Below are 23,535 nucleotides of genomic sequence, written 5' to 3'. Positions count from 1 at the left end.
GCACCTCATCACAGTGTTGGCGCCTAGAGACTGAGACCAGGCCTGTAGTTAGTTAGTTAGGGTTTCTGTTTGTGTCAGTCCACAAGTGTTAATACTGTTCATTGCAAGGACTCCATAACTTAAAGGGACATTTCATCCTTGGAGAGAAGCTCCTCTAGGGACATGGTTCGCGCTGTAAAACGCTTAACAAGGAGAAACCAATGCTTCCCTATGGGAATGGTTCTCACCTGGGCGTTTTACGATCGTGCTGTAAAACTCCCGACGCTCAAACAAGTTCTTGAGCTTTTTTGCGGCGTTTTGTCGTACATAGCTATTCGGGAACGCGCGACAATGTGTGTTCGCCTGTCTCTGTATGCGCGATTGTAAACGCCGGTACAATCGCGCATACAGAGCGCTCCTTTTTAGAACGCTCAGGTGTGAACCCAGCGTTAAAGTAAATTCACTTATTACCTCCTAAAGAGAAATAACCACTTACCTATTCAGCAGTGCTCGCTCCATAGCCAGTGGTCCCCACTGCTTCCAGTTTCCTTTGGACCTGGAGTGCGATGTCCCATCCATTGTCACATGCTGCGCTGCAGTTATTCGCTGTCTTCAGCAGTAACGTGTCCCCAAGCAGCTTGTGACCGCTGAAGCCAGTGGCTGAAATGATGCCTGTGACAACGGGCGGGACATCACATACATATCTGGGCCACAGGGAACCAGAAGCAGGTGAGACAGGACTCTTGACACTGGGAACGGAGTGTCGGTGTATAGGAAAATGGCTTTTGAGACATAAAAATTTGCAGTAGGGCTCAGACAACCCCTTTAATTACCCCTTTAATAAATTTGGTGCATGGGCCTGTGCAGTGTGAGGCTTTCTATCAGGACTCTGCATCCCTCTATGCTGAGGACAAATGCCAAACTCCTGGGTAACCCTGAGATAAAGAGGGAAGATATCTGCAGACTGTCTAGGATCACAAGGGACTGTGTGTGTTAGCAAAGGTAATGCTCATTGATGGCTATGGACTTTGCTGCTTTGTGTACAGGGTAAGATGCCTCGGTGCCCATCACACTTATATAACGGATTGGCCGCTTACTTGATGATTTGCACCTCTCAGCCCAGGAATTTCAGAAATAAATAAACAGAATAAAACTCCTGTGGTCAATTTGGAAAGATTACCAAATGTTTAGAAAGAGGCTCAGGGGCTACTACCACTACTATCATTGCTGCTGGCTAGATACAGCCATGGGGAAAAGTACGCTCTGTGTTACATCTCAGAACTGTGCCTGTTGCTGGTATCTGTATTGCAACTCTCATCATCCATAATAAAGAGACTGTTCTTTGTTATCACTAAAATGGGCCTGGTCATTGTCTCCACCATCCATCTGCCGTCCCCTGCATATGATCGGTGCCGCAGATTTTGGAGAGTTCAGCTGACTCTTCTCTTATATATATGGGGGCCTTTAGGGCTTCCATCTCCTAGGTCCTCAGGTATTTGCCAGCAGCAGGACATACATGTTAATCGAATACCCAATGCATTCATTGTAACATAAGATTGCTCTGAAGCGGGGATCATGCATGTTATCTGTTAGAGTGTATACAGCGAAGTACAAATTAGTCAAAACTTCCATAAAGTAATTGCACCTTGTTAGTTTTTCAGTTACTGGTTTAGAAGCAATCAGAAGAGCCATCCTCTGATTAACTTGGTGGATTAATACAAGTTTCCTTTCTGAACTTACATTAAAACCTCCACCCGACTCCCACTGAAAGGAAAAACAGAAAGAAAATATATGGCAGCGGTCGACTACACGATTGAGATATAATGGACCACCAACATGATACAGAGTCAGGGGAGAAGCTAAAAGGGGTGCTAAGGTAGAGGTCACACCTGGCCCCTGGGGTTTGAAGGAACCCAAAGACCCCTCTGCTACATACAAGACAACAGTATTATAAATGGCACATGGCAGGTAGGGGCCCTGCCACAGATTTTGCATTGGGGCCCAGGAGCATGAAATTACGCTTCTGTACAAAGGATATTACTGTCGACTTATCTTCATTATGTACATTTTTTTCAGCAAGGACTTACCTGGGTCCTCCACGTTCTACAGCCGATGCTTTCACAACGGGTAGAGTTGGCTGCGTCACCGGTTCTACCGACAAAGTGTTATCTTCTACAGCAATGCAAACCTGCTCTGACAACTGTAAAAAACGTAAAGCATCAGGTCTGTCTCCATGAAGTATAAATGGTGAAACCACACGCTAATCATGGTGCTCGGTGCATCAAGCTAAGCAGAAGGGTTGGTCTTAATGTGTTTATTAACCAAGAGGAGACTGACACGATTACGGTGTATTTATCATATACACCAACCCTAGGGCAGAATCTGTAGACTTATGTAGAGGATAAATTAGGAGTTGATTATCTCTTAAAGTTGAGAACTTAGGGTACGATCACATGTGCGCAGCCTGATCCGGCACACATGCTGGCTGTTTGGCGCACAAAAAAACATTCCATGCAACGATTTTTTGTCCGTCCGAAACCCGGCATTTATGCTGAAACCCGGTATTTATGCCAGAAAGCAGCTGGATCACCGTTGGACCTCATTATAGTTAACGGGGATCCAGCAGAGAACTGTAGAATCCATCATCGCCAGATCCGCTGCTGTATATGTGAACCTACCATTTTGGAGCCTTAGGAGAGCTTTGTTGATCACCCTGTCCCCCCATGTATACAACTATCAGTGGCAGACTGACCATAGACCCTACAGGGAAATTTCTTGTTGGGCCAATGCCCAGGGGGCCACTCAAGGCCTCCTCATGGCCACCAGCCAGGTACATAATGATCTGATGCTCTCAGCACTAATTCGTGTAGGAGTATCAGGCACTTACAGTATGCATATGGCCAGTGGCCACTGGTGCCCTCCTAAATTCAACTGTATTCCCCACCTCAGGACGATGATACGATTTCATACTATGGTGCAGGCAGCAGTATTTTTTGCTGCACTGTGGTATCCGGTTCTCGTGGGGCGGTATTTTGTGCTGAACTGTGGTATTTGGTTATGTTGGTGCGGTATTTTGTGCAGTACTGTGGTATTTGGTTCTGGTGGGGCGGTATTTTGTGCAGTACTGTGGTATTTGGTTCTGGTGGGGCGGTATTTTGTGCAGTACTGTGGTATTTGGTTCTGCTGGGGTGGTATTTTGTGCTGCACTATGGTATTTGGTTATGTTGGGGCGGTATTTTGTGCTGTACTATGGTATTTGGTTCTGGTGGGGCGGTATTTTGTGCTGCACTATGGTATTTGGTTATGTTGGTGCGGTATTTTGTGCAGTACTGTGGTATTTGGTTCTGGTGGGGCGGTATTTTGTGCAGTACTGTGGTATTTGGTTCTGCTGGGGTGGTATTTTGTGCTGCACTATGGTATTTGGTTATGTTGGGGCGGTATTTTGTGCTGCACTATGGTATTTGGTTCTGGTGGGGTGGTATTTTGTGCAGTACTGTGGTATTTGGTTCTGCTGGGGCGGTATTTTGTGCTGCACTATGGTATTTGGTTCTGGTGGGGCAGTAAATTGTGCAGTACTGTGGTATTTGGTTCTGCTGGGGTGGTATTGTGTGCTGCACTGTGGTATGTGATTCTGCTGGGGTGGTAGTTTGTGCTGCACTATGGTATTTGGTTTTGGTGGGGTGGTATTTTGTGCAGTACTGTGGTATTTGGTTATGTTGGTGCGGTATTTTGTGCAGTACTGTGGTATTTGGTTCTGGTGGGGCGGTATTTTGTGCAGTACTGTGGTATTTGGTTCTGCTGGGGTGGTATTTTGTGCTGCACTATGGTATTTGGTTATGTTGGGGCGGTATTTTGTGCTGCACTATGGTATTTGGTTCTGGTGGGGCGGTATTTTGTGCTGCACTATGGTATTTGGTTATGTTGGTGCGGTATTTTGTGCAGTACTGTGGTATTTGGTTCTGGTGGGGCGGTATTTTGTGCAGTACTGTGGTATTTGGTTCTGCTGGGGTGGTATTTTGTGCTGCACTATGGTATTTGGTTATGTTGGGGCGGTATTTTGTGCTGCACTATGGTATTTGGTTCTGGTGGGGTGGTATTTTGTGCAGTACTGTGGTATTTGGTTCTGCTGGGGCGGTATTTTGTGCTGCACTATGGTATTTGGTTCTGGTGGGGCAGTAAATTGTGCAGTACTGTGGTATTTGGTTCTGCTGGGGTGGTATTGTGTGCTGCACTGTGGTATGTGATTCTGCTGGGGTGGTAGTTTGTGCTGCACTATGGTATTTGGTTTTGGGTGGGGTGGTAGTTTGTGCTGCACTATGGTATTTGGTTCTGGTGGGGCGGTATTTTGTGCAGTACTGTGGTATTTGGTTCTGGTAGGGCGGTATATTGTGCAGTACTGTGGTATTTGGTTCTGCTGGGGTGGTATTTTGTGCAGCACTATGATATTTGGTTCTGGTGGGGTGGTATTTTGTGCAGCACTATGATATTTGGTTCTGGTGGGGTGGTATTTTGTGCAGTACTGTGGTATTTGGCTCTGTTAGGGTGGTATTGTGTGCTGCACTGTGGTATTTGGTTATGTCGGGCGGTATTTTGTGCAGTACTGTGGTATTTGGTTCTGGTGGGGCGGTATTTTGTGCAGTACTGTGGTATTTGGTTCTGGTGGGGCGGTATTTTGTGTAGTACTGTGGTATTTGGTTCTGTTGGGGTGGTATTTTGTGCTGCACTATGGTATTTGGTTATGCTGGGGTAGTATTTTGTGCAGTACTGTAGTATTTGGTTTTGTGTTGCCGCACCTTCTGTTAGTTTGGACAAATGTACAACATGGGGCCACTGTTTTCCAGGGCCACTTTCCAGTATGCCCATTTTCCTGCTCTCTTCCTTCCTGTCCTATGTATCTTCTGTGACTATTTGGATTAGGCACTCCTATAATGTGGTAGGATGAGTAAGCTGTCAATGTAGCCTCATCCAGCTAGACTTTTCATTCATTTCAATGGAAGATGCAATCAGGAAGAACATAGCCATAGGGCTGGATGTAAAGTCCTGTCCTACAGTGCCAGTGCATGTTATATCCCCCCTACCCAGAAGCCAGTGTTATTCCTCCTACACCAATATCATCTGCCACTGATATGGTTCTGACTCAGGTGTATGTTTCATTAATGGTAAGATATCAATGGGTCTATAGGTCTACAATAGTCAACAATGAAGGAGCCACATGCAGGAGCCCTGATAGAGCTCCATACAACTCCAAAAAAGCGGATATAGAACATACTGTCCCCACGGAGACACCTCCTGTAAACTAAGTCTTGCATTTAGCCATTGAGATTGGTGTGAAAAAGTATGGCATCTGGTCTCAAAACTTCCACTCACCTCTTTTTTTGCAAAGTCCAAGCATGGCTTAATATCCTCTTGGTAGATACGAGACAGAAAGGGACAGGATTTGTCAAGCGTCGGATTTTCCTTCCACTCCATAAACTCTGAATACAGAATGGTGTCCACCTAAAGCAGCAGCACAAGGATCAACGTGAATTACTAAGACTTCCCCTTGTATCATTGATTATTGGTTTTGTACGGTGTCAACACATAGAGCTAATTAGACTTTAGTCTATCAAACCAAATAACTTCATTTTCCTTTGAGTAGACGTGTAGCTGGATTTTCTTCACCCGGGGCAAACATCTAGATTGCTGCACCAAGGCCCATATCTACATACCAAGATGAAAGGCAGCTTGGCTTGTTGCCATCCCCCCTTGCCCCCAGCTCCCGGGCCACATTCCCTGCCTACCCCCCTCACCCCAGTTATGCCGCTGCTTTAAGAACTAGTCCCAAAACGATGAGAGCAAAGACCTCCATGGTTCGTTATTTGGCCAATTTAAAGAGTCCAGTTTAAAGAACCTGCAAAGCTAGATCTAATAGGGTTCATGCATGAACTTTATAATAAAACCTGGGTTCGTTTTTACAACATATTGGGAATGAAGTTTATTTCAAGACATCTTATTCTGTAATATCCACAGCAGGTGCATTGTGCTAATATGTATATCCCATGGAATAGGCTTCCATGAAATGTCAAGGCAGATAACAAAGACATTTTAAGTGATCTTATTGCAAATAAGGACTACAGTGTGGATCATAAATCAGCACAGACTAATATAACTCCAGATTAGGGATGAGCGAATCATTTCTAACAAACGGCTTCATCTCATTAGCAAGAGCTCTTCACCTATGAGGGTCTGTCACCATGGATGAAGAAGCACCCACCTGCCTGTTGATTGACAGGGATGGAAATCTAGCCTAATTTTGGCTTCAGGAGCAGCGACTGCGCTTGCACAGCTAACACAGAAAGTGTAGTAGCGCATGCGCAGTCCCTGCTCCCGGAACCAGTTTTGGGCTTCAGTGCCTGCATCACTTTTTGGAGCAACCCAGATTATCTGGGCCGAGCTAGATGTCCAGGCCTTTCAACCAACAGGAAGGTGGGCACTTCTTCACCGGTGGGGACAGCCCTTCACAGGTGAAGAGCTCTTGCTTTGCCAATTAGTTAGAATCAATTTGCTTGCCTCTACTCCAGATATAACCAGATGATTAAAGGTAAAACAGTTTTTTTTCTCAGGAACAGGACAACCCATTTAACTCCTAACAGAGAGGAGAAAGAAAACTTTTTCAGGAAAGAAACTTTCCTGTGAGGATCCCAATTTTTATGGGTAAAGAAAACTGGAAAGGAAATGGGCTGAGAGTTAAATATATTTGTATACTGCTATTTGATGGGTTTTTTATTCGATCTTCTGTATAAAAAAAAAAGAAAAAAATGAAAAGAAAAAAAGATTACATTTCAGCTGATCAGCAGTCGGACCCCCACCAATCTGATATTGATGAACTATCCTGAGGATAGATCATCAATAGTAAAAAAAAAAACTTAAAGGTGTTGTTTGGTTTTAGGTCATCAATATCAGAAAACTGGACAACCCCTTTAAAGGGAGAAACAAGTCAACAATACAAGCAATTATCCAAATCCTCCAATAAATATTTTAAAAAAACATTGTAAAAAATTGTAAATACCAGCAAAGTTATCAGACCCGGTATCCCTATATTTTATCTGCAATTCCTGTAATGGTAGATACTACAAAATTGGGATAAGAGTATCTAAACTTTACTATTAGTCCCTATAGACAATGGAGGGACAGTACCTGGCGGGAAGAAGTGGAAGACGAGTCATCAGAGAGAGGCCACCCCGGCTCGTAGGTTAAATGGACAACCTTCCCCGGGACAATACAAAGAAGCAATGAAAGAAGAGATGGAACTGCAGGAAACTGAGAGATAAGAGGAAGGAAGGGAAGAAGACAGAAGACGGGTGAGCCAGACAAAAGCACAAAGACACAACTGAGGAAATACTGAAAGGTGAAGATGGAAAAACAAGGTGAAAAGATGAAGAAATGTACATTCAATTCTGACCTGAACATCAGGAAAGTTCTAAAGTTGCCCTCTCATTGAATACGTCCATGTCCATATGCCTCATCTCTTAGACAGAGCCGAGAGACGCTTAGTAAGAACAGCTCCAGCTCTGTAGGACTTAACCCAGTCATGTATTACTGGGATGGCTTTTGACCTAAATGGGCGCCAAGTACCAGCTGATGTAGGGAAAAACTAAACCCAGCAGTAGAAGCTGATTGCAAGGGGTTCTGAGAACCAGACCTCTGGTGATCAGTGGTCTTCCTGAGACAACCCCTTTTGTACACAAGATTGTGCGTTAAAAATTAGCAACCAGTACATTCAAGATGCCTCATGCTAGATGATCATTTACGACACTAGATGGACCAGTAAGGACTTTCAGCTCCACAGGCACATACACCAAAGCCAGGCAGTCTATATGACCGACCAATATAAAAACCTGGCTGGAATGACTGGATTAATATAGAGTTAAGTGGGCCAAATAAATTGAAACTGGTGCTATCTGCAGTCATCTTGTATAGTCTTCCCCAATTGAGGATATGTTTAGCGGGAAAACTTATGCCCGTTCCCTCTTCAACATATGGCCATTAGGAACATATTTGGTCCAATGTTTTAAAGTAAAGACATTACAGCTTAGGCAGGGTGCTGGATCTCCTTAAAAAGACTAGTCCTGTATGGAGACTTACTGGAAGCACTCCATGGTATGGAGACTTATTGGCAATGCTCCATGGGAAACAAATATGCAAAGAGGTATCTCCCAAGAAAGAGAACCATCTCACCCTTGACCACCTCTTGAAGACATCTGTCATACATGTGCCTGCTGTTTCACACAACAGACAACCAGGGCTAATGTATAAGATCGGCTGTTTTTGTACGCAGATTGTGGATGAGATGATACGTGATGTACAGATCTGGTGTCAATGGGGCTCGAAAAAAAAGTGATGGTCGGCTTAACACAAAATGGAGAGAAAGAGAAAGAATTAGAAGAATTTGAGGAGACTAGAGATATATTCGACTTCTGTTGTGCATTACAGTAGTCAGCTTCCGCTCTAAACTGAGCACATTCTTCTAGGTTTGCAGCCCATGGTATCTGGCATACAGATCAGTCACACTAGGTGGTTTCATGTGTTTTTTAATAAAGTATGAAGCTACGATATTGTAAAGTTTGACGTCAAATAATTATCTGATGACTATCAATCAGTAATCACAATTCTCTGAGAAATAACCCATTGACTCTTTCATGCCATTAAAGGGATCCCCTACATTTGCTTCCATTGGAGTCATCCTGTTCTCTATATAGCAGTGATGCAAACTACCACTATATTCTCCATGCCTGTACCCAGGGGTTGACTGGCCAAATTTTCCAGGTGGGCAGATGCCTATAGGGCAACCTGAGCCCTCCTCACTTCTGTTGGCCAGGTACATACTACTGCGGGCACCGTAGGGGTCATTATTAAAGGAAGTCCAGGCAGCATGCTAAAGGTGGGGCTGGCTTTGTGCTGTGGCCCACATCTCACCGCCTAAGCCCCCTGCTCCATATCTTAATTAGAGACAATTGGACGAGGAGGAGGGTAGAACGCGGCAGCTATTGTTGGTCACCACAGAGGGAGGAGCTTCTGAGGAGGTATTTTGTGCTGCACTATGGTATTTGGCTCTTTGGGGTGGTATTCTGTGCTACATGTTGGTATTTCTGCCAACTTCTATAGGCCCCATCTACTTGTGTTGCCCCATTTTCTGTCAATTTGGACCCACCTACAACATTGGGGTCAGGTTTTTTCCAGAGCCACTTTAGGTTCCCAGTCTGCCCTGCCACTCCCTTCTTAGGATGTATCCACTAGAGACCATATAATTTACTTCAGCCAAAAGTTTTATAGTTAAGATTCCTTTTTAAGGGAGTTGTCACCTCCTCCAAGTCTTATAAAGTGCAGTACCACATGAATAGTACTGCTACCCCTAACTATAGATAACCATATAATATCTCCATACTCACCCCTGTTACCAGGCTGTGAGCCTTTAAAACTGGAGCTGGAATCCATTGCAAGGACTGATGTGTAAATTTTTTATTTTTAAGGGTATTCAAGAATATATACCGTGGAGTTACATCACTCCAAATTAATAAATGTAAAGATTTCTCTAAATATCTGACAAATAATATACATATATATATCCATATATAAAAAAAAAATAAAAAATTAAATAGTAACATCATTGATACATGAACAAAGTTTTTGTTGCAAGGACTAATGAGCGTGCGCACATATTGGAGAGGACTCCAAGATGAGAGTACAACCACACAATCAGGTTTCATGAAGCCAAAAACCAGGAGTGGGTCATAAAAGATGAGAAGTTGTATCTGTCCTTTATACTTTCTCTCCTTTTATGATCCACTGAAACCTGACCATGCGGCCGTACCCTCATCCGCGATCCTCTTCATTATGTGTGGATGCTTATGAGTCCTGGCAATGGATACCAGCTCTGGTTTGCAGGCACAGAGTGTAGGAACAAGGGGTGAGTATGGAAATATAACTTAGTGATCTGGATTTAGGGTTGGCAGTACCATTCATGTAGTACTGCACTTAATAGGGCTTGAGTGGGGTGTCACATTCTCTTTAACTATAATATTTCTTTCTGAAGGTCCAGCCATGGACATACCTTGAAGCTTCTAAACCCTTAAAGGAAAATCTGTACATAAGCCCATTTCCTTTCACATACAATGAGTTACTATAGGTTGCACAATTATCTTGATATGTCATCATACCTCAAGAATCACCGTATATAGTACATTCGTCCTCTTATGTAGTGGAGGAGTCACCCTAGGTGCCCTACAGGTGAAAACCTAACAATAGGTCTCACAAGGACCCTGATGCACAGTCTATACCAGTGACGTTTCTAGTATCTGGCATCAGTGGGTCTTTTGGCCAGTGACACCGGCCTTCATCGGCCCAGGTGCCTTCAAAGTCTACAGTACATGTGCCGATGGAAACAATCATTTTGTCCATTTCCAAACCGCAATTACCGCTAAGATCACAGATCATGCTCTCACTCAGTATAATACGGCTCACCTCTTTGGCCTCTGTGCTGATTAGTTGGGGAGGAGGGGAGATTGGCATGACAGCCGCACAACCGGTACTCTTGTTCCGAGCATGGCCTTTGCGTAGTGCATTCTTCGAGGGGCTTTGGAGCTGGGGGTGCAGATCACGGTTTGGAGAAGATGGAGTGGAAGTGATGACAAGAGTCTTCAAAGCCGTGACTTCAGCCTGCAGCATGTCGATCTAACAAGACAAATGGAGGGTCAACAATTTGTCAAAAAAAGCAAAGGTACAGTGGGAGTCATATAAGGGCGGCCAGTCCGTCTGCAGTTACCTTCCCATGAGCTTCCCGTAGCTGTTTCTCTGACGCAGCCTGTTTGAGGTTAGCGTCGCGCACCATTTTGTGAGCCTCCTAGAAAGAGAATAAATGGAAGTGAAAATATAATGAGTTATTGTCCATGCTGATGGATGGCTGGATTTCTTATGGAGGCCTAACAGTAAAGTATTTAGAATATGAAGAAATGCTGATACTTACATGACACAGATAGACCCTTAGGCCATACCACGGCTCCGTTTTGTACAGAGCCCTGATTTGGCTTCCATAGTAGTGGACGAGGCCTCTGCTCTATCTCTGTATGCCTTTGATTTCATACAGAATTTTTTTCTGTTGGATTCCATACCATGGCATGATGGACTGATGCCATTCTCTTCTAGAAGCACTACTTCATGGATATGGAACCCAAAGGGAGCTATAAAGCCTACGCGCATTGGGACAACCAGTTGTGTAACCCAACTAGATTTTATTCTACACATCATGATTCTTAGGGCCAAGCCATGGGGAAAGCAGAGCAGTCCATTGCCTTGCATACAACATGAAGTCTCATACCAAATACTGCAACTTTCTCTTGCGTAAATTCTAAATAGCTTGTAGGAGGCAACATGATCAGAAGCGATCATGAGTTAAAGGGGTTTTCTGGTATTTTCCTATTGATGGCCTATCCTCAGGATAAGTCATCAATATGAGATCGGCAGGGGTCTGACTCCCGGCACCACTTCCAATTAGTGGTTTGAGGACACTACAGAGCTCATGGAAGTTTTGGTAAGCCCCCCAGCGTTCTCACAGCGCCATAGATTGTACACTGACTGTGCTTGGTATTGCAGCTCAGGACGGTTCACTTGAATGGAACTGAGCTGCTCCTAGGTCTTATGACAAATAAATATGAAGTCACTGGCCTCTTTGTATAGCTGATTGGCGGGGGTGCTGGGAGTTGGACCCCCGATTTTATATTTATTGATGACCTATCCTGAGGATAGGCCAAATGAGCCTCTAGGAGCAACGGGGGCATTGTCCTTACACTTAGAGGCTCTGCTCTATCTGCGACTGCTGCACCCTCTGTACTTTGATTGACGGTGATGACATTTACACTGCCTGGTCCTGTCAATCAAAGTGGAGAGGGAGCGGCAGTTGCAGAGAGAGCAAAGCCTCTAGGTGTAATGGCAACACCCCCGTTGCTCCTGGAGGCTTATTTGCATATATTAAAACCTTATTTTTCTTAGTAATACAGGCACATATGAACATGGGACCAACACAGATGCCTTCACCCGAATGATAAGGAGATTACAGGTTGCCCGCTGTTAGGACCTCAAGCGATCAGCAGCTTAGTGCAAGTCTTACATTTCCCTGCAGCGCCACCACAGGGGAAATGAAGCATTACATACACAGCACTTGTTTAGTGCTCTCATTAAGAGAAACAAAATAAGAGTATTGCAGGTTTGATACTTTTTAATGGCAAAAAAAATAGAAGTAATGATGTTACATAGCGAGCTTTCGAGACACCACCAGTCCCTTTATCAGGCGTACTACAAGAATATATGAAGATACAGCAATATATACAGTTGCAAGAAAAAGTATGTGAACCCTTTGGAATGATATGGATTTCTGCACAAATTGGTCATAAAATGTGATCTGATCTTCATCTAAGTCACAACAATAGACAATCACAGTCTGCTTAACCTAATAACACACAAAGAGTTAAATGTTACTATGTTTTTATTGAACACACCATGTAAACATTCACAGTGCAGGTGGAAAAAGTATGTGAACCCTTGGATTTAATAACTGGTTGAACCTTCTTTTGGCAGCAATAACTTCAACCAAACGTTTCCTGCAGTTGCAGATCAGACGTGCACAACGGTCAGGAGTCATTCTTGACCATTCCTCTTTACAGAACTGTTTCAGTTCAGCAATATTCTTGGGATGTCTGGTGTGAATCGCTTTCTTGAGGTCATGCCACAGCATCTCCATCGGGTTGAGGTCAGGACTCTGACTGGGCCACTCCAGAAGGCGTATTTTCTTCTGTTTAAGCCTTTCTGTTGTTGATTTACTTCTATGCTTTGGGTCATTGTCCTATTGCAACACCCATCTTCTGTTGAGCTTCAGCTGGTGAACAGATGGCCTTAAGTTCTCCTGCAAAATTTCTTGATAAACTTGGGAATTCATTTTTCCTTCGATGATAGCAATCCGTCCAGGCCCTGACGCAGCAAAGCAGCCCCAAGCCATGATGCCCCCACCACCATACTTCACAGTTGGGATGAGGTTTTGATGTTGGTGTGCTGTGCCTCTTTTTCTCCACACAAAGTGTTATGTGTTTCTTCCAAACAACTCAACTTTGGTCTCATCTGTCCACAGAATATTTTGCCAGTACTGCTGTGGAACATCCAGGTGCTCTTGTGGAAACTGTAAACGTGCAGCAATATTTTTTTGGACAGCAGTGGCTTCCTCTGTGGTATCCTCACATCAAATACATTCTTGTTTAGTGTTTTACGTATCGTAGATTCGCTAACAGGGATGTTAGCATATGCCAGAGACTTTTGTAAGTCTTTAGCTGACACTCTAGGATTCTTCTACACCTCATTGAGCAGTCTGCGCTGTGCTCTTGCAGTCATCTTTACAGGATGACCACTCCTAGGGAGAGTAGCAGCAGTGCTGAACTTTCTCCATTTATAGACAATTTGTCTTACCATGGACTGATGAACAGCAAGGTTTTTGAAGATACTTTTATAACCCTTTCCAGCTTTATGCAAGTCAACAATTCTTAATAGTAGGTCTTCTGAGAGCTCTTTTGTGCGAGGCATCATTCACATCAGGCAATGCTTCTTGTGAAAAGCAAACCAAGAACTGGTGTGTGTTTTTTATAGGGCAGCTGTAACCAACACCTCCAATCTCATCTCATTGATTGGCCTCCAGTTGGCTGACACCTCACTCCAATTAGCTCTTGGAGATGTCATTAGTCTAGGGGTTCACATACTTTTTCCACCTGCACTGTGAATGTTTACATGGTGTGTTCAAAAAAACATGGTAACATTTAATTCTTTGTGTGTTATTAGTTTAAGCAGACTGTGATTGTCTATTGTTGTGACTTAGATGAAGATCAGATCACATTTTATGACCAATTTGTGCAGAAATCCATATCATTCCAGAGGGTTCACATACTTTTTCTTACAACTGTATATAATAAGAGACATGGAAATTCATTCCCCCATATCTCTGTTCGCATTGTATATACTGTATATTGCTGTTTCTTCATATATTCTTGTAGTATATTCTGCAATACTCTTTTTTTGTTTCTCTTAGGCCTCTTTCACACGAGCGTCGCGGGTGAGGGCCGGTTGCGATGCAGGTGCGTTCAGGGAAAATCGTGCGAGTAGGCGCGCAATTTCAGTCAGTTTTGACTGCGATTGTGTTTCATTCAGTTTTTTCCGTGCGAGTGCAATGCGTTTTGCACGCGCGTGAGAAAAAACTGAATGTGGTACCCAGACCCGAACCCGGACTTCTTCACTGAAGATGTGATGAGCGCGGTGACGTCAGCGCAGGTCCTGCTGAATGAAGATAGAAGAACCCGACCGTGGGGCAGCCACAGCAGATCGTGGACCCTTTCACTTTAATGGGTCCGTGATCCGCCCCTTCCGCAAAAAGTTAGGACATGTTCTATCCTTTTGGGGAACGGAAGTATGGGATGAAAACTCCACGGAAGCACTCCGTAGTGCTTCCGTGGGTTTCCGTTCCGCATCTCTGGATTTACGGACCAATTGAAGTGAGTAGGTCCGCATCCGTGATACGGAATGCCCACGGAACGGCGCTCGTGTATTGCAGATCCGCAAATGCGGTCCGCAATACGGCCACGGAGGGCACACGTTCGTCTTAATGAGAGCACAAAACTGGTTTTCAATTGGCTAACGGTAGCAGACTTTTTCTTTATACACAGCACTGATATCCACAGATGAGCCAAGTCCTCCAGACAGACTGTGACCTATGGAGGCACCAGTCTGTACAAAATATCCGGCTGTACCTCAAATAGACTGGCTGTCAGCTCCTCCAGCTCCTGCTCCAGCTGCTCCCGGACCTTGGACAGTCTCTCACATTCCTCATCTCTCAGCTTTAGCTCCTGTAATGAAGACCGAAAAAAGTCATAATAAAAAGCAGAAAGACAGATGAATAGATAGATAGATGATAGACGGACAGATAGACGAATGGACAGACAGGCAGGCAAGCCTGTCTGTCTGTGTCTTATAACAGTCCATTTGCAAACAGGCAGAAATGCTAGAGTCCCAATGCATCCGTATGTCTTCCGTATCCGTTCCATTTTTGCGGAACTATCTATTGAATTTTTTTTTTGCCTAGCCCAATTTTTTAGCAACCTGCATTGCACATATCTGCCCTCTAGTACCTTTCCTGACGGTTGCCTACAATAGATATAGAAATAGATACGATAGATAGATAGAAGATAAATAGATAGATAATTGACAAATAGATGATAGACAGGTAGATGATTGATAGACGGACAGATAGTCGAACGGACAAACAGGCAGGCAAGCAGGGAGACGGACACAGAGATAGAGTAATTGATAAATAGATAGATTAATAGATAGATAAATAGATACCGTATTTTTCTCCCCATAAGATGCATTTTCCCCTGCGTCTTATGGGGTGAATACTAACGATCCCTTCCATTATGGAAGCGCTCATTAGTACCGGAAGACCGGGAAGTGGTGAAGGCTCTGTACTCCGCTGTCGGCTGTGCAGTGGCTGCTGTGCGCGCCGGTTCACAGCACAGTCAACAGCAACAGTCAATGGGGACTGCTTTGGTGCAATACGAGTGAAAATGCAGGCTACAGAGGGCTCATATGTGGCAATGGGGGCTGCTTGGGGGCAATATGAGAGGCAATGGGGGGCTACAGAGGGCTGATATGAGGCAATGGGGGCTGCTTGGGGGCCAATATCAGAGGCAATGGGGTATACTTAGTGCTGATATGAGGCAATGGGGGCTGCTGGGGGATAATATGAGAGGCAGTGGGGGCTGATATGAGGTCTAATTGTGGGCTATTCACCATGGGCTCTGATTGTGGGTCTGATCTGAGGTCTTGTTGGGGTCTTATTAACATTGGGGGTCTGATTGGGACTGTTAGCTGAGGTCTGATCTGAGGTCTAATGAAAAATATGTTTTTCTTATTGTCCTCCTCTAAAACCTAGGTGCGTCTTATAGGGCGAAAAATACGGTAGGTAGATAGATAGATGCTAGACAGGTAGATGATTGATAGACGGACAGACAGACAGGCAAGCAGGGAGACAGACACAGAGATAGATTAATAGATAATTAGATAGATAGATAATTAGATAGATAGATAATTAGATATGAGATGTGGGTAGAGGGACACTTTAAGGTTTACGACATGCCCTATTTCTGTTAGTACACTAGAACCAGTCGTTTTCTGCATGACTGAGCACTGGGTGAAGAGTCACTATCCGGTCACCGATTCTCCTTTTGCCGCTAGATTATATATATCATTGTGCTTACACAGCAGTACACAGGGGGGGGGGGGGGGGGGGGGGGGCAGGGGGGCATGTCCCTCGGGTGCTGATACCACAGGGGGCTCCAGGGTATTGAGATACACGGCTGGGGTAGTAGTAGACTGTAGCCCTGGGTGAGGGAAAGCAGCACCAGCAGAACATTCTACTGATCACAGCCTCACCTAATTACTGTAACAGGGTCCATATAGCAAGGGTGCCCATACTAGATATGGAAGCCTAGGGCACAGAGCTTGCACTCTGATGACTTCAGTACACAGCTTGTATTATAGACACCGGAGGTCCAGTAGTAAACGAAACATGCCGTATATCACTGCAGTAGTATATTGAAGAATGGAACATCTGGTAACAGATTAATGTCATCCAACCCGACAATTTTAGTGGGACTGATCAACCATCTAATGTGTATGGGGGCCAACCAACTCTCCCCAATGGCAGATTTTGGGGGAAAGAAATATTGGATTTCAACATGCACGATAAGCAGTCCCCATAGCCGAAGCTACACTCTCAAGGGGGTTGCACAGGCTTAAAAAAAACATGGCTGATTCTTTTCAAAAACAGCACCACATCTGTGCACAGGTTGTGTGTGGTACTGCAGCTCAGCAACATTCACTTCAATGAAGCTGTGCAGCAACACCTATCTGGACCTTCATTACTAACTGAAAGTAATTCATTCATAACATATATTAGGAATAATAAAGGAATGAGAGTCAAAAAAAGATGCTTCCTTCTAGAAGTTACGAATGAATTACTAGCAGTTTGCAATGAAGGTCCAGATGGGTGTTACCAGTTGGAGGGGGGGGTCCCTGCATAGTCTGACAATATCCAATCAGTGCTGTCAGTGTAAGACTGTGCAGGGAAACACCCAACTGGTAACACCCAGGCCCTCAGTGCAAACTGAAAGTGATTCATTCATAACTTATAGTAGGAATAATAAAGGAACACCATAATATAGAGTCAAAAAATAGATGCCCCAGAATGATTACATGGGGTACGCAAGCAGTTATTAAAGCATATACACATGACATATATCAGGAGAGGCCCCCTTTAAGAACTATTCTTATGCACGTTCGGTGCTCTGTCATGTCACGTAGAATGTCGGCACGGTTGAATGAAGGAGTTATCAGTAGTCACACACCCGCCGTGTAGCTCCACACCCTGTGAGGACTCTAATCGCGTGAGCATGCTAATATTATATAGTTGCTTTCTTAGAATGCTCTCCCGGTGTCTGTTACTCTAAGTCCCCATTCACATGGCCGTATTTTTGGTCCGCATCCGATCCGCATTTTTTGCAGATCGCACGTGGAATCCCTCATGTCAATGGGGCTGAAAAAAATGCGGACAGCTCACTAGTAGATATAATGCATATAGGGGTAATTTACTATTCTGAAATACGACAAAAAATCTGCGACTTCGCCCCGCTCACGCCAGGTCTAAAATTGTGGGTGGGAGAAGGGGGAGGGCTGGAAAGCACATCTTATTTACCATTTTCTACGCCTTTACATTTAGACTGGCGCAGGATACACTGAAGTTATGTGGAGTCCGGCGCCTCTTCATAACTTCGGCGGATCCACCGCCACCTTTGGGGTTTATTAAGACCGGCGTCTAAAACACTGGTCTTAATAAGTGTTCCCCATGGTGTTTATGGCCACTAAATATCAATGTGACGCGTTTTGGCTCCAGCCTGTAATGTTTGAGAAAGGCTCAGGCTGGAGCCGAAACGCCTCACATGAATATTATGCGGCAGTAAACACTATCAAACTGGTGTAAAGTAGAACTGGCTTAGTTGCCCATAGCAACCAATCAGATTCCACCTTTCATTTTCCAAATGAGCTGTCTAAAATGAAAGGAGGAATCTGATTAGTTAAGCCACTCTATGCATTATATCTACAAGTGAGTGCCGGTCTTTCATCATTACTGTTTGCACGGGGCGCCTCCCCTAGGACACGAGCACCACGCCAGCGGAGTGCCGACTGGTTCACGCACAAAACTAGAGCACCCTGTGTGCATCCGAATGTCCGTTCCACAGCCCCGCAAAGAAGATGGAACCTGTCCGATTTTCGTCCTTTTTGCGGACAAGAATAGACACTGTTACAATAGGACCCGTGAAAAGTGTGGCATGCACATGGACCGCATCCGTATTTTTTAGATCTGCATTTTGCGGACCGCAAAAATGGATACGGCCCTGTGAATAGCCCCTAACAGCGATCACTTACTTTTACTTTTCTCAAATGAGAAAATGTTTTACCTTCTGGGCTTTCAAAAGCTCATCTCTGAGAATTTCTGAGCCCTTCTCTCTGATTTCCACAGAGGAGCTGCGCAGGCGAGACAGGTCATAGGTCGGGGGATCTTTTGGCCGTTCCGTGATGGGTCTGGGAGATTCCGGCCTTGGAGGAGTCGTCCAGTCCTCAGATGAAGGGGAGCAGTGGAGCTGGGGACCCCCATCTACCAGAGCGGCCTGCCTGCGGAAATAATGAAATGTCAGTCTTGAGGGATGAACGTACGACCCTATAGAAGAAAAGAGAACGGCCTTCCCTCCAGGAAGTCGCCTCTGAATGAAATTTCCTGCCATTCACAGAGAAATGCTTTCTCCGTGAGAAATCTTTATCCTCAATCAATGAACAGTCTACGCCACCCCGCGAGCGGCAGCCACATGCGAAGCACGCAGATCCCGCCAACATTTGGTCTTACTACTGCTCCAGATTACGACTACAGAGGTAGCAGAGCCGAAGGTGTCATTAACGTATTAATGTAACTGCTGGGATCTGCACCCGCAGCACGTAATATCACAATGAACTGTTTCACATGACAAACTCAGCTCGTCTACATCTGGCAAGCATACCATAGATAATCTAATGAAGGATACACCCGTGTGGAAAGAAGATAGAATAACTGTCTAAGGGCTCATGCACATGGCCGTACATGTTTTTCGGTCTGTAAAGTGCATGCTCGGTCTGTCTATTTTTTTGTCTTTATATTAGCATCTACGAAATGCGTGGGAGATATACATTTCACAGGCTGTAAACACGTGGTGATACGTATGCGCCATCGCCGAGGCAATAGCAAAACATGCTGAGCCTTGTAGTACCTCTGTACCTAGTCGGTGATTTAAATGGAACGTGAAGATATATTAGCATCTACGAAATGCGTGGGAGATATACATTTCACAGGCTGTAAACACGTGGTGATACGTATGCGCGATCGCCGAGACTATAGTAAAACATGCTGAGCCTTGTAATACCTCCATACCTAGTCAGTGATCTAAATGGAACGTGCAGATATATTAACATCTCCGAAATGCGTGGGAGATATACATTTCGCAGACTGTAAACACGAGGAGATACGTATGCGCCATCGCCGAGGCAATAGCAAAACATGCTGAGCCTTGTAGTACCTCTGTACCTGGTCAGTGATCTAAATGGAACATGCAGATATATTAGCATCTACGAAATGCGTGGGAGATATACATTTCACAGGCTGTAAACGCGTGGTGATATGTATGCGCCATCGCCGAGACAATAGTAAAACATGCTGAGCCTTGTAGTACCTCTGTACCTGGTCAGTGATCTAAATGGAATGTGCAGATATATTAGCATCTACGAAATGTGTGGGAGATATACATTTCGCAGACTGTAAACGCGTGGTGATTTGTATGCGCCATCGCCGAGACAATAGTAAAACATGCTGAGCCTTGTAATACCTCTGTACCTGGTCAGTGATCTAAATGGAATGTGCAGATATATTAGCATCTACGAAATGCGTGGGAGATATACATTTCATAGGCTGTAAACGCGTGGTGATATGTATGCGCCATCGCCGAGGCTTCAGCACGAAGATATGAAAACCATCAAAAAGGCTCCGGCATTTTTTACGTATGTACCCATAATTACACTGAGCGGACACAAAATATATTCGTCTTACCCCGATCTCCACATCCCACCAGCTGACACGCTCTCCTCCAGGCTGTCTCAGGGAGGGGACATCCAGAAGGGACAATGAGTCCGAGCAGAAGGGTTGGGGGAGGTGAAAGTGCAAGGGAATGGGGAACAGAAGACCCAAAAACAGTGGATGCCGAAGGCAGAGGAAGAGCGGAGGGGAGGAAGGATCCCTGCGGGCTGATGTTGCACCGTGGAGTTTCACTGCTTCCCACACAAGTATGCGTCTCCCTCTCCTGCCTGTGACTTCCTCCCTCCCCCCCTTCTTCTGCGGCACAGAGAGGAAACACTTCCAGCTGCAGGGATAGTGAGGAAGAGGAGGTTACGCGTAAAAGTGTCAGGAAATTAAAGGAGGACGGCGAGCGGATCTTAGAAAGGAAGGAGAAAAGCTGGGAAAAGAGGAAAAAATAGATTTCTTCATTTTTGGGGGTATAGAGCATCAGAATGGAAACGCACGCAGAAGCGCAGGTCCTTCTAGGACAACATCTCAGCCCTTCCCTTACAGTCAGCTGTGTATTTCCTTGTAGCCCCCTACACATGGATTTAGTCACATGATCCCCATCTGTTTCCCATTGCACCAGTGTGCTTCCCCCGCCCTCCCTGATGACGTCACGTGCTCATCATGTGATGCACCCAGGAGGGGGGTTTTGTAGTTAAGTGAATGTAAATTTTCAGTTCCTTTTAGGAGGGGAAGTGGAGGAGACTTTCACAGGAGACACGGCCTGAAAAACAACCACTGCCTGTCAATAATATGTGCTTGACCGCAGTGCCTTCCTAAGGGCTTAGGACCCCCAGAACTTGACACGGACTTATCTAGCAGGGTAGCCGGCAGTAACTAAGGGGGCGCATCTCAGAAATATGTGCCGTTAGTGATGTATATGGACATGGAAGAGTACATTGCTTTTTGCATTATTTCTGTGCTGTGACATCACTGATTCATTTCAGTACATCACTATGTGCATTATCATTCCATTGTGACATCACTGTGAGCCTTACTGCTGTACTGTGACATCATTGTGCACATTATTCCAGTGCCATAACTTCACTGTGTGCATTATCCCACTATTGTGAAATCACAGTGCACATTATCCCACTATTGTGACATCACTGTGTGCATTATACCACCATTGTGACACCACTGCATGTTATATCCCACCATTGTGACATCACAATGCACATTATCCCACCATTATGACATCATTGTGTCTATTATCCCACCATTGTGACATCACTGTGTGCATTATCCCACCATTGTGACATCACTGTGGGCATCATTCCTGTGTATTAGGAAAACCAATATCATCCTAAACTTTTCATATTCGAGCAAAGTAGGTGGTCATTGTGGTGCGGGGCCCCATAGATCTTGATTACACCCCTGGTACTTGAGATACTTGAGGTCGTGGAAATTGATACATGTTGATAATGAGAACAATTAAAAGTATCCAAGCAGGTTCCTAGTACCATAGTATACGCCGTACAATGGACTGCTGTAGAGGACAACCCCGTAGGATCATTTCCTGCTGACTACGCAGGTGTGTCTAAGGCTACCATGTACAGCATGGATGTCAAACTCATGGCCCTCCAGATGTTGCAAAACTACAACTCCCATCATTCCGATAGCTGTAGTATGCCCAGGCATGATGGGAGTTGTAGTTTTACAACAGCTGGAGGGCCACGAGTTTGACATCCCTGATGTACAGTAATGTCAGCGCAGCTGGAGATGGATATGCAGCTTTTTGCTCTTCCATATGGAGCGTCTGCTTGGTTCTAAAATGATATATCTGGCTAAAAATGTAGCTCCGCCCACAAAACATCTGTCCGCAAACCGCCCTAAAAATGGCGCAATAGTCTACGCCAACCACAAAACAGCCAAATGGGCTCCGCTTTTCTGGTGCAGCGCATTTCACGCATTGATTCTTCATAATATTTCTTTCATACTGGGTATTCTGTATATTCCGTAGCACCGCACATCACTCATCAGTCCCTGTCCTTAATGACGTTTACAGTCTCACTTCCTCTGCCTCTCACATGTACACTACAGTTTTATAGGAAGCCGTATAGTAGCAGTATTTGTACTGGAGTCTGGTAGGAAACCAGTGCACCCAGAGGAGACTCATGCAGACATGAGGGGAACGTACAGACTCCACGCAGGCCTCATTTAAAAAACAGACTTAGGGTCCATTCACATGTCTGTATGAATTGGTCCGCATCCGTTCCACAATTTTGTGGAACAGGTGCAGACGCATTCATTTCAGTGGGTCCGCAAAAGATGCGGACAGCACACCCTGTGCTGTCCGCATCCGTAATTCCATTCCGCAGCCCCGCATAAGAATATAAAGCATGTCCTATTCTTGTTCGCAGCCACGGACAAAAATAGGCGTTTCTATCACGGACAAGAATAGGCGTTTCTAATCCAAGGCCCCAGATGTCCTTCTGCTGCAGCTCTTTCCCTATCACAACCCAGGGAATGTGTCCTTTATCAGGGGCATGCCCTTCCTGCTGCAGCCCCCTTACTATCGGAGCTTAGGGAGCAGGTCCTTTCTGATGCTATTCTCTCTCTCTATCATAATTCAAGGGGACTAGTCCTTTCTACTGCAGATCCTTCCCTATCACAGCCCCAGGGTGTGTCCTTTCTGCTGCAGCTCTCTCCCTATCACAGCCTGTAGGGGGGTGTCCTTTCTGCAGTAGCTCTCTTCCTGTAATTGTCACAGCTTCCAACTGTGGATACAGCTGGGGGCAGATGGAACGAAGGATTGAACTGAGCATGTGCGACCACCTCAGCGAAGTGGACAGAGAAATAAGAAAAATAATAAACAGCAGGTGGCGCTATACAGATTATACACATTTTATTGCATAATTAATTTTTTTATTACATGCAATTACAAAAGTATTCAGATCCAGGGGCTGATTTGAAAAATTTGGAATATTTTTTATGGCACAACCACATTAAAAACAGCCCACAATATGTCATACGTTTTGTAGTTTTGGGGGTCTGGGTTTAACTATATCCACTGGTATAACGCGTTTGCTGCCGATATCTATTATGGACAGGCAGTCCAGGGTTGATGCACTCCAGCCTTTTCACAATCCCTGTAGACAGAACTAAGCTATGTTCTAAAACCATAAAGGGGTTCTCCGGGCATGAACATGTAGAACCACAGGACCAGCGGCACTAGAGCGACCAGGGATTCAAAGAGTTAAAGAAGCGCTCCCACAATTTATTTATCCTCAGTCTGGGCCATTGTAAAGGTACATTTTGTAAATTGTAGTGTAGGTAACCCTTTTACT

At 44.9% G+C, this 23,535-nt stretch overlaps 1 protein-coding gene across 2 annotated transcripts in view; it reads right to left on the bottom strand.

Annotated features, from left to right (window-relative positions):
• The window catches only part of RAB3IL1 (RAB3A interacting protein like 1), a 34,145-nt gene extending 13,355 nt beyond the window's left edge, over positions 1–20,790 (bottom strand). Inside the window, exons 1-8 of one of the 2 annotated variants that reach the window (XM_044269351.1) lie at positions 20,234–20,790; positions 18,561–18,774; positions 14,796–14,891; positions 10,781–10,858; positions 10,480–10,689; positions 5,347–5,475; positions 2,067–2,179; positions 1,720–1,743 (exon numbers count right to left, since the gene is read on the bottom strand). In XM_044269351.1, coding sequence (XP_044125286.1) covers positions 1,720–1,743; positions 2,067–2,179; positions 5,347–5,475; positions 10,480–10,689; positions 10,781–10,858; positions 14,796–14,891; positions 18,561–18,774; positions 20,234–20,247 — 878 coding nt within the window. In that variant the 5' untranslated portion in view covers positions 20,248–20,790. The remainder of the gene's footprint in view (positions 1–1,719; positions 1,744–2,066; positions 2,180–5,346; positions 5,476–10,479; positions 10,690–10,780; positions 10,859–14,795; positions 14,892–18,560; positions 18,775–20,233) is intronic. The other variant, XM_044269352.1, reaches the window with a different exon arrangement.
• Between the last annotated feature and the right edge of the window lie 2,745 nt (positions 20,791–23,535).

The sequence above is a fragment of the Bufo gargarizans genome, chromosome 10, assembly GCF_014858855.1.
Source record: "Bufo gargarizans isolate SCDJY-AF-19 chromosome 10, ASM1485885v1, whole genome shotgun sequence".
Taxonomy (NCBI): Eukaryota; Metazoa; Chordata; class Amphibia; order Anura; family Bufonidae; genus Bufo; species Bufo gargarizans.
Note: the sequence above shows the minus strand (reverse complement) of the source record. Positions and strands in the feature narration are given on the sequence as shown.